General features: G+C 46.1%; 1 protein-coding gene across 1 annotated transcript in view; it reads left to right on the forward strand.

The window, feature by feature from the left end:
• LOC107194459 overlaps positions 1 to 12,350 on the forward strand; it is a 49,664-nt gene that overhangs the window by 24,910 nt on the left and 12,404 nt on the right. The window contains exon 2 of the mRNA XM_015584082.1: positions 11,718 to 11,892. Within this exon, the coding sequence (XP_015439568.1) occupies positions 11,718 to 11,892 (175 nt within the window). The remainder of the gene's footprint in view (positions 1 to 11,717; positions 11,893 to 12,350) is intronic.

The following is a 12,350-nucleotide window of genomic DNA, read 5'->3' on the forward strand; positions in this document are numbered from 1 at the left end:
GTTCCACGACCGTTTCTAGATGTATCCTATTCTACTTCTTGCGGATTGTACTTATTTGGTACCATTTACTTTCTTTTACCACACGTCTGACATCAGTTTTCTACCCTTCAAACTTGAAATATTTTTTTCTTCATATCTCGTCGATCCCTTTCGGCGGATGCGTCTTCTCACTTTTAAGGCCGTGCACCGATGAGCGCGGCACCGTTACACGATTGCATCGACACACCACGATACCGAACACCGGCTCGCTTGACCAAGAAGACTGCTCGCGCGGCCTTGGTGTACTCTCTTTCACCGGAGGAGGATTCTCGGTTTGCGGCCGATTCGAGGGAATCCCCTCGACACGGCTAGAAAACCGTTTCCATAAACGCGATGGCTCAACCGTTCGAGGTCGCCTTGCGCCTTCTTCGCACGACTTCTCGCTCGCGTGTATCGGAATCCGTTAACACGTTCAACGCCGCAGTTTTTACTCTTGGGACAGTATTCTGATAAGGTATACATTTTTTTTAAGTCTATAACTATTTACATGTTGACTTGAACAAGCATTACTGTCATTATTACAATAATTACTAATTATATTCATGGAACCTTAAATGGCCCTATTTAGAAATTCAGTTTCTTCGTGTAATTTTACCCTACTGTTCCCCTCGAGTCTATATGTCCAAATTAGGAGTACGAATACGTAGAAGTACGAATTTTATTTCCAAATTAGGAAAAATTGATCACAAAAGAATGATAAAAGTGTAGATAATGAGAATATATAAAATTATAATGTGTGAATAACTGTATTCCAATAGGTACTATATTTTAAAATATTTGTTTAAAGTATCCAATCTACTTAAATTTAACGTCTCCATTTCGTGTATATCCCATTTTTTAAGGACAAATCATTTCAAAGTATAAATAATTTTCTTCGAAGGGATACGAACGTGAAGAATAACTGAGAATGATGTCGCTCATCTGTGACCACCATACCAGTTAACATAATAACGCTTACTGGATCCTCAGGTGGATCGAATGACTGTCCTCTCATCTCGCCAAAGGATCGGTCCAATCGGTTTCTAATTCGGGATCGTCGAGCCGTGACTTCACAGCGCGGTACAAGGACCTCGAAAGAAAGTCAATGGTGAATCGGCGGTGCTCGACTCCCACGATTGATTTCTATCCGCTGAGATCCAATCCGTAGGTTACCCCTTTCGCCCGGGTGAAATGAATGTCGTCGTAACGAATATTCACGGTCCGTAAATGAAAACGTAAGCCGTTACGAAAGCGAGCGATTCGCGCACGGAATTCGCGGGCGCGCGCAATAACCCGCGATAACTGTATCGCTTTCGAGAGAAATCCCCCCAAGAAAGTTTTCCCTCCAGCTGAGCGTAATTGGTCCACGGCGAGTCCGGGCGATCTGGGTCGCTTTGCTCTCCTCGCGACGGTCACGTACCATCTCGCCCTGTGTGGAACGTGGATTACACAGGATTTAATTGCCTTGGTCCAAGAAGATATAGGACGACTCGCGAGATCACGAGAGTTCCGTAGCCAAGCTGAGCCTCTGCTTAGATTTTTTTTACCCTGTTTTGATCGGTTCCACAGGGGGACTCACCCAGTGGTGGGAATAACGCCGTTGCTCGTGTCGCATTCATCGAGGAATTACTGTACGTACGTCTATAGTGTCGTCCTCTCTGCGCCTGTTGATTGTGCCTGCCCGCCACTGTTCGATTATCGGTGTTAATCGCTAGAACGTTTCCACCTTTCACTCGTCCAACTTGCCACGACGGGAACGTTGTTTCTCGCGCCTAAACCGAGAGACACACCGAGCACCCTGCTAGACGGAACACGACGTGTTGCGTAAACTATTACGCATCCTCCGATTATTACAAACAGACACGCGGAGATACAGCACGATACGCATCTTCGCGGGTAGCTCGTTTTCCTCCAGCTGTGTGCTCCTATCCCTGGCCCCGTCGCGAGGTCGCCTCTTCTTCGTCGTTTTAATAACGAGAAAGGTCCATCGCTGTTTTCTCTGCTTGCGTTACCGTTGCCCAATCGGTTGGTCGATCCTAATCTCCCATCCTTCCTAGATAAACGAATCTCAAGATTCTCGAAGGATGTCCGTGTAATTTGCGCGAAAAACCCCCGTTTAGACGAATAATGGTCATGTAGCACGAGGTGACTGGATGTTCTCCCTTTGTGGGTTACTTCGGTGTGCAATAGAGTTATCGTTTATCGTTCGAGCACCCTGTATAATTCAACCGTTGGGTGCAGTAATGGTGTAAGTCTGTAAATATGCTTCTGAGGTATTTAAATGTTTAGAAAATATCTTGTAAAACCCCTTCTGAATTGATATATGAGTATATCCCAATGTACTAAGTATGATCGTTAACTATATCTTGACAGAATAATTAAGTATGATGCTTATACTGAATAGAGCGTATCCTGATGATTATATCGATACAGATCAATATCCACTCGTATTGAGATGATATAACCAACACCTCCCGTTGAGTCATTAGTAAGACTAGGCATACAACATTTACACTCCTGCTCTCAAGTATTAGGGCACTTAAATTATTAATATTACTAGGTATTACGAAATTGGTGAATGTCTGGAATAAATATTGTTTAGGTGATAGTACAGCTTAACTAGCAATGATTATGCATACTATAAGGTAATAAACGTAAATAGTCTAAAATGTATAATTTCTTACGAAACATCACTATTTCTTCGTACAGGCCAGTAATTCTAACATTCCTAATAATTACGAGCGGTAATGTATGCACACTATAGAACAAAGTTATAGCTATAAAATTGATTAAAAAGTCAACTTGCACCATTATTCTATCCAACGGCTCAATTTTCCTCTGTCATCGATGTCGTGACCATCGCTGCTTCAACCGTTCCCGACAAAACGTAGGGTGTAACGGGTTACGATAACCGATGCCGGTTACGTCTCGATGCTCCACTTAAACTCGAAATCGATTCCTGAAGTCACGCGAAGAAAGTTAAAAACCGTTACCGGGAACAGACATTCGTCGACCCTGCCAGCCTAATGGTCGTTGCTCTAGTATCCACAGACTCGACACGGGAATTATTTTCCTCTTAATTTATCGGCCAGAGAAACGGAACTGTTGATTTTATTGCTCGAGCCCAACACGTAACTTCGATCGAGACACCTCGATTCTTCAGCCCTCGTTCGATGCATTTTTTTCACGCGCAGCGCGGTACTTTGTTTGCAGTCGGAAACAGATCAAATGAGCCGTATAAATTTCCTGCGATTTACGGGATCGAGTGGAGAGCAAAGTCCGAAATCTGTTTCGCAATGCCCGCGGGCACACGGTTCTCAAAGTTGAGATTTCCTATTAGCGCCTGGACAATTTTTATCACCTGAACGGATAGGTATGCCAGAAATTTAATGTAGTTATTGTTGAACAAAGATGGTTGAATTATCTGAAAGATAGTAAACTGTAGTACAAAATCTGATTGCCCAACACTAGGCTTACCAAACTTTGGCGTTGCCAATTACCTAGATGTAGACGTAAAACTAAAGATGTAACAAAACGGCGACGAAAATGCTTGTTTAAAAACGTATAAAAATTAATCGATCATCGGGGTATAACATTTCAAAACTTGTACCAAATCGCTGCGCGAATCGATCGCCGCACCGTTCTCTATTTTCAAGCAGTTCGTCGACGAGCCTCGATCGGTCCCAGTTTTCCACGTTGCGGTTCGAACCACCAATTTTTTCCTCTGTAAGTACGCTGGCGATTGCAAAATCCCGCCTTGTTGCACGATTAATCCGAGAAAACTGTATCAACGGGAGAGAAATCCGCGTCGGTCAGCCACGATGGGCGAAACGGGATCAAAATTGATGCGAACGGTGCTCTAGCTTCCGCGTAGAAATCGATGTCTGGGCGCGCGCTCCATTTTGTTAATTATGCACGATTCTCAATACCGTTCCCGTTTATTAACGGGGGGGGGGGGCAATACGTTTCTGGGCTGATTTATGGGCAAACACTCCCGATGATAGTCGATATTTCTTGCGTCTGTTGCACACGATTTGTAAATCGGCCGTTCGATCGATTGCGTTTCCCGCCGGTTTTTTGCGTCCGGCAGGTATCCTTATTTTTCAGAACGATAGCGAACTGTTCGCTTTCACCAAAGTACGAAACAGCCCACGTAAGCTTCTCCAGCCGTTTGCCACGAGTTTAGTTTCAAGGTCCCTCGGTTCGTGTCGGACGAGACAAAAGAATCTCCGTTGTGCACGGCACGGCAACGATTTATCGTCCGGTAACGTGGCCGCAAAACCCGCAGCCGTGAGGTTACCGTCCCTGGATCTATAATAATTACACACATTTCCTTTGCGTAATTGGACGCGTGACCGGTCCGAAATGAAACCGGCTCACTCGTAATCGCGCGCGTGCGCTCGCCCCGGCTAATTCGACCGTCTAGTCCTCCCGATCTGGGTAAGAAGCAATAACAAATTATTCCACGATTACGTCCCTGATTGCTCTCGCGTGGCGACGGAGACAGGCCTCGAGGCCGGCTGGAATGTCGCTGCGGTCGTTGTTTTGGCAACTTTTCGGTTCCAGGAACCGCAAAAAACAGCCGGCTTGTTGGGAATACTAGCTTGAAATATCATCTCGTAATCTCGTGGTTCCGAGTTTATTTTGCGGCTTGACTCCCCTCGGTCGTACCGCCGTCGTGTTGCATTACCGCATTCTCGGGTTCGGGCGGACGTGATTCGGGATCGTGGAGCGCCTGGAGAACGCCGCATAGCGGGGAATTGCGAGCGAATGGTATTTAATTTACCCGACCTGTATACACGGCTGTCTATTAACTATGAGGAAAGCTTTCGAAGCGTCGAGTCTACTGATCAATTCCACTTGGAATAATTCCATCTGTATCGCCTACAACGAAAAGACAGTTGCAACATTTTGGTTCCCAGCTGACCAATATTCCCGACCGGAAGTAGGCACCTCTATCTATTCCAGGGAACAAAAAGCAAGCTATTCCAACTAATCTCCCGACCGCAATGGTTCTAAGCAAATTTCTAGGCAATATGTTCGCCGGACCGACAGGGTGGACACGCGCCTTAAACTGCTCAAACTGCCCGATATTATGCAAGCGGTGTTCCAGTTTTAAAGCCCCGCTTCGGTATTCCAACTCACTTTCACTCATTCACTCGGCAGCTCTTTTATCATAGCCCCTCTCTTTCTCTCTAAAGTCTCTCCCTCTCTTTCTCCGTTTCTGGGTTCCCTCTTTGCCATTCGCATGACTTTCACTTCTCTTAGCTTTGCGAGTCGTTCCTTCCTCGCCCCCCTCCACTTCTTGTCTTTCGTTGCAAACTTCCACCTGGAACGCCTTAGAAAACCGCGGTCGCATGATTTATAGAGTATACCCAGCCTCGTTCGTTCGCTTCGGAAGCGAGGATCGCTCGGCCGCGAAACGAACACGGTCCCTCCATCTCGCTAACGAGAACCGTCGGTTTCCTGCATCCGTCGAGACGGTGGTTTCACCGCGACCGCGAATTTCCCCGTTGCTACGTTTTATTGCTCGTCGTCTCTTGCGTTGATATGCTACAAACAAACCGTCAACCACTGTGTATATCGTGTTCCCTTCCGGCACACAGTCGTGTGCCCTTTTGAACCGTGGTCATCTGAGGCTGACTCGTCGTAAAGGACCTTATTATTTACGAGACGGAACGGTGGAACGTTTTCTGCTCGGCCTTTATACAGTAAATCATCGATGAGTGGTCGAAGGCCCCTCGGCATTGAGTGTTCAGACGTCATCCCCACCACTGGGCGTTTGATGATTTTGTAGTCATTCACTAATTATACTAATCAGCCCTTCAGATATCCAACGACTCGATGATTTACGAGCCAATCGGTACACACACTTTTTGCGACCGTTAAAGCAACGAACTCGCGTTAAAATCTGTACCGAGAAGCCATCCAACCAACTTTGCAAATTAACTCCTCGCCTAAACGAATTCCGCGAACAAGCAACGGACAGCGCTGAAAATTGCGCGTTTTACGAGCCGCGATTAGGGTCGTTTAGATCCAACGCGTTCGGTGTTGGTTTTCCGTGTCGCGGCGACAATTTTATCGGTACCGAATTATGCTGGAACCAACGAGGTTCCCTGTACAAATTATCAAGCTCCAGGGGGCGTTAATTGCGCGCGGACACGCGCGTCCCGCGGTCGGCTCGTTAGAGCGGGTAATTGTCCGCTTGTTAAATTGTCTGCCCCTGATGATCTTCGATTATCGGTTGCGCGAACGTTTTCCCACGTTAGCGATAGACTTCCTGCAGCGTTCCTGCGTGTTTCATGCCCCGTGCTGTGAGAGACCGCGAGCGAATCGTTACGCTATTGCCGAGTGATCGTTTAATCCGATGGTAACACTGAATTCAACCGTCGACCGATTTACCCTTTTCCTCCGTCCTGTTGCGGGTAAATCGGCATATCGTGAACGCGATTCGCGCCACCACGGATCGACCGCCGCGCGTGCACGCTTCGATCGAGGAATCTCGATCGTTCGAACAAGCGGAAACAATGGACGTTGATCGATTGAGGCGAGCGACCAGTTTAAACCACGGGTAGCCTTGTTACACGATTATTCCCCCCTGGTTACGTGTACGGACCGAACGCGCAATTGCCGTTTTTAGTCCCGGAGAAATGTGTAGGCTGAGCTGTCTAAGGAGGACCGACATTATGGTATGAACTTTCGATGATGTGATATGTAGCGGCGATTCTTCTCAAGAGGAATAATTTCGAGACGTTCGACGGTTATTACTAGATTGCGGAAGTATATACAAATCCAGAATTTCAGATACGAATGTCTAAAGATTGAAAAGGGATAGAATTTTGAATTTTGTAGAGAGAGTTGAATTTTGCAGAGGTAAAACTGTTGCCGATGAGATGATTGAATATTCAATTTATCTCTCGGTGGGGCGTACGTCCCATGTTGGGGAACATTGTACTAGAGACTTTTACTATGTTAGTAATAACACAGAAATGGTAGTGGACTTTATTAAAACGTTTACTTCATTGCATTTCCCACGTTAACAGATGCTATAAATGCATAAACATCCGCAGTCTAGTTATTACTGGCGTGGATTAATTTTGACGCGTCAAGATTTGTTGTGAATTAATCGCAGACAGTATTCCCGTGTATTATTCAACGCTCGATACGCTAACGGAACTATAAAACCGGAGAATAGCTTCGAGTCCCATTGTACACCGTCGAGATCCGAAAGAAAAAACACGTTACTCGACGCACTAGTTACGATCGTTACAATAGGCGTGATCGTTCCACGGTAACGCGTCGAACGAAGTCTTCCCTCTGGATGGCTTTATTGTAAGCGATAATGAGACGGTTCTCACATTTCTGCAACGTTCAATAAAGCCAGAGAATGGTGTAACTTTGCATCCACGATCCCCCGAACGTCGCGTCGCGGCCACCCCTTCCAGCATCATGTGAAAATTCAACGAGTATCTCTCTCACAAAAAGACTGCCGAAAACCGCAGAGCTCTTACGAAAACCACGGCTGCCCCCTTCCTTCGGCCGTTCAGCGAAGTTTTGTAATTTTTCATAACAATGAACGCAGCAGCGCCACTCCTCTCTCGTTCACCATTATCAAGATTCTATCGAGGGTGCATGCCTTCGCGGGCACACGTGATCCTAGATCAGTGATCGCCAACCTTTTGAGCTCGGCGTGTCAAAATTTGATAAAAATTTGGCTTAAACAAGGTATCGTGTCACATATTGAAATATCCCTAATTTTGGTGATATTTTCAGCCCTTCGATCGCGTTTATTTTGAAAACAGTTCACCTGTTCAGTAATAACGTCTCCACGATACATTTAACGAGAAGGTGAAACAAATGATATCCACTAGTGAAATTCAGTCGCGTTCAAGGAGAATACGATCGAATCGTTATCGAAAAAATACCCGAAGCGAAGGTGGGTTGGCGTTTCGTTTGACATTTACCTACTGAGGGGGGACGCGCGCGTTATGCACCTTTCTAGAACGCCTCATGAGACTTCTCTCTCGTCATCGGCCGTGACGCTCCATCCACAGGTACACTTTACGCGATAGCGGAGCAAATGTCAGCGGCGCGAAAGATCCGCCACGGGGATCCATTAACGTCCAAGAAGGGGCGAGGATTCACGACGAGAGTTCGATTACGCGTTGCAGCCGTAGGAATTCGATACATTACACGTGCAATTCTGATCGAGTCAGTCTACCAATGGGCGTTTCTTCGTGGCGATGTACGATCGATTATTCGAAACATTTACCGACTCGAAGTGGCCAGCCGTTGAGGGAGTTCCGTCCCGAATCAGCGAAAAGAATTTTAGGCTCGTCTTATGGACGAGGACGTCGACCTTGCCGCGGTCCCAAGGTCTTGTACGATCTCTCGGAAGGTCGATCCGGCGAACGGTACCAGGATGTTCGGTCTAAATGCTCGTTTTCTGGCCCATATTCGCCCGAAGGTCGGACTTGTCCCGCTCGAGGCCTCGTTTTTCTTCGTTTCGCGTTTTCCTGACGGCCTTGGGGACACGTGGAGAATGGATGCACCCAATGTCACCGGAAAGAGCGGCGTATCCTCGCTCGACGACATCCGTATCGATGCGTGTTCGCCTGGTAACCGACGCGACCGCGCACGACGATGATAATGATCGGGGCGACAGAACGATCCGATGGAATTTCTGCGGCCAAGTTACGATACCGTGGCGCAACGAAAGCATTAGCCTCGTCGATGGCGCCACGAGTTTACCATTTCTTAGGTCTTTTCACATTTTTCGATGCAATTTCAGTGACAGAAGTTCAACGATGAAATTTCAGCGACAGAAAAACTATTCAATCAGAGACACAGAAGACCACGCCCACGAATCCCGTGTAAATTTGCGTAAGGATAAACAAGCATTTACTTTGTCGATCGGTTGCCAAGGGTTACATGTTAATTGTCCTGGCCACAAGGCACGCCAGTTTCCACGATTCCCCGTAATTTCAATTAACGCGACCCGTTTCCACGGCTGCACGATGCACCTACGGGCGGCCCTGTTCCGTTCGTTACCAGCACGTTAGATCGGCAATAGAAAGTACCGTCGCGGTAATAAACCAGGCCACCGGTTTTTGCGTTCCCGGCCAAAGAAAATCACCGACGTACGTCGAACCCTTGCCGCATGACTTCATATTCCGCCTCGCGAGAACTCCGCACGACCGCTAACGCGAAACGCTTTGGAATTAAGAGGCGAAGGTTGTGGATACCGGGATCCAACTCGTTTTCTGTGGTCCCTTCCAAATGTCCCTCGAGTAATTCAACTTTATCAAACTTTTTAGTCTTCTCGAAAGTTTGCTTCCATCCAATCAAGGATTCGTTATTGTTAAATAATTAAGAAAATCTCTTGTTTTCCCGCGTCCCGAAGATTAAGGGCGTGTGTCGATATTACGAAAGAGCCGCGACAAGCAACCCATGCGCTATCGATTGACCAGTCTTGATCTAATTACTCGCATTCCCGGTGATCAATGGCGTCCACACGTTGTTACGCGAGCCTTTTCCTTCTCAGCGACGCCGACACACAATTCACGTTTTCAATTACTCACTGATTGCCCAATTCCCGCGGTGGCGATGCCCGTTTGCCTGCCCTCTCTTTCCCTCTCCCCCCGTTTGCGCATATATCGGCATGCAAAATTTCATTAGCGGTCGCGTCGGATGCACGCCGACTAATGACAATTATGCAACCGCTTTGTTATTCCACCGCTGGCTCATGGGAAGGCGAAGAAACCGGCAAGCAAGCAGTCCGGCTTCCATGGATTTCACCGCGCCTTTTAGCTCCCTCCGGTCGCAAAAACACTGACCCAGAAATGCTTTCGGTGCGCACGTGCTTTCTGTCGCATGGAGTAACATCGATCGACAAAAAGATACAGAACGATAAAGTAAATAAATAAGATCGCTCGCGAACGTGTAGGAACGATAGATCGACGATTGTTCCAATTATCTCGGTTCGCTCGTTTTCTCCCGCGCGGGACATTCTAAATATGGTGCCACACTCCAATGAATGAATATTTGAGAGATTTTGTAACTATACAAGTCGAATTTTAAATGATAATAATATTAACAGCTATTCGGCACATGAAAATTAGATATTTTAATATCTAGAGCATTCTAATATAACGTATAGATTTCAATTTGAAAAATTGGAAAAATGTAATTGATGAAATTAAAAAGAAAAAAGTACAGATTTCACCGGTGAATGAACAATATCGACCAGTAAATGAACATTTCAAAAAATCAATATTCAATCATTTGCTTATTTTAATAACTTAATCCACTCGTTTTTACGTATAATATTCGTTCACTGGTACGTATTCATTTATTGGTGGATCCACCCTACGGTGTAACGCGCCGCCGCCACGCAACAGGTGGGACGGCACGAGGAAGCAGCGCGATGGCACCTGAAAAATTTCGAATGTCCCGCCCCAGTCGGAAACGTGTACAACGGTTACACAAACACGGTATCAACACGGAAAAAGATTTACATATAAACGGGGCCAAGCCGGTGCCGGGACGAAAGAAACAGCGTTATTGTATAGACACATATTCTCACGTCGAAAGTGCGGCCAGGAATGGCGCAAGTCACGTTTCCAACAAATCAATTCGTCGTTCGTTCGCCCGGTGCCGCGGTCCCACGATACCCCCCGACTTGTGCCAGAAAGCTTCAGCTGGGATAATCGAATCCGCCGTTGGGCGAAACAATGCCGGAACGCGAAAACCATTTTCAAAGGTAGGCACGCCGTGTTATTTTACCGCAACCGTCTTGGAAACACAACGTAACGCGTCGTCAGTTTTCCCTGCTTCGTTCCCCTGATCGCCAAATGAAATGTCGTCCGAGAATAATCGAAAGCAGACGGAATTCTCGGGTATTACGAAAATTTGGCGCCAATCGTTCCGTTTTTGTAGGGATCGACAGGAGATGACATCGCGATCTAATGATAACAATACATTTGAATTTTGTATTATAAATATTTTGCATCAATACGTATTGATACTGGAGATTATCGATACAGATCTACATCGAGAATAAAATATCAATATTACTTGAAATTCAATTAGAAGTAACAAAATCCAAAAATGATAATATATCATTTATCTAAGCAGATCAAGGCAGATTCTCAGGTAACAGTAGGGAAAAGAAAACGACCAATCGCAAACTTTATGAGATGATCGCGATTGGTCCATTTTCCTTAGGACTTGTTACGTTTGTACAAAAATTTCGGATTTCTGGTTTGAGTATCGACACTGGAATAGATCGTCACATTCAATCTCGATATTTCAATTGAAAAGTATCCATATATTCCAGATATTCGAAATATCAATACTGTATCGCCCATCCCTACAGCGATCTACTCCGCGGATCCGCGATCATTCGTTCTCCGGTGTGTTCGAGTTTCTTGACCACGCACCGCCACGCAAGGTCGACCAAAAATCCGGTTACTTATTCCCCCGTTGCGCAATCCGTCGCTTTGTATGTATACCGCTCACATTTCATTGCGGCGACCGTTCCATACGTTCGTACGGACCGCTCTGGAAGGTTGCCGTTAATAATGTTAATAACTCGCAGTTGGTGTCGATTCAACTTGTCTCCGAAGGCAGAGTAGAGATCGATAAGTCTGGAATCAGGAGTACCAAGCCTTAACCATTGGGGATTTATGTGTTCGCAGGATGTCAACGAACCATCCCGAGAAGCGCCAGGGCGAGCAGAAACGAGGCCGCTTTGGAATTCGAGTGCCCCGAGGAGTTTGGATACTACCCCCATCCCCGTGACTGCACGCAGTACTATGTCTGCGTTTTCGGCGGTGCGCTACTCGAGTCCTGCACGGGAGGATTGATGTACAGGTAGGCATACGATCCTCGAAATACTTCGAATCGATGGACATAGCCAGAGGAGCGCAGGGAGGGACATTTGTCCCCCCATGGAGAGAAAAATGTAGCCTTTGCCCTATCCTAGAGGGGGAAAAATTGGATTTTACTCTCCTACTAGAGGAAAAAAATGTTGTATTATATTATATTAACTCCCGACTGATAGCTTAGCTACCACCATGCTCGAATCACCCTCATCTATCTATCTAGAAGACGGAAAGTCTAAGTCCAGAAGGGTCACTTATTTTCCGTAGTATAATAGTATGACAAATATACATATAAAAGTTTTACCTTGAAAGTTTAAGAAGTCATAAAAGAAACCTGCCCGTCCTCTAAAGGTTAAAGAGATAAAAAAGAAAATCTACCAATCAGAAGAAAAAATCAACGGTGGTCCAAACTGTCGCGGTATTGCAAATACCGACGTTTAATAATAA

This window comes from Dufourea novaeangliae, unplaced genomic scaffold (genome assembly GCF_001272555.1).
Source record: "Dufourea novaeangliae isolate 0120121106 unplaced genomic scaffold, ASM127255v1 scaffold47, whole genome shotgun sequence".
Classification (NCBI taxonomy): Eukaryota; Metazoa; Arthropoda; class Insecta; order Hymenoptera; family Halictidae; genus Dufourea; species Dufourea novaeangliae.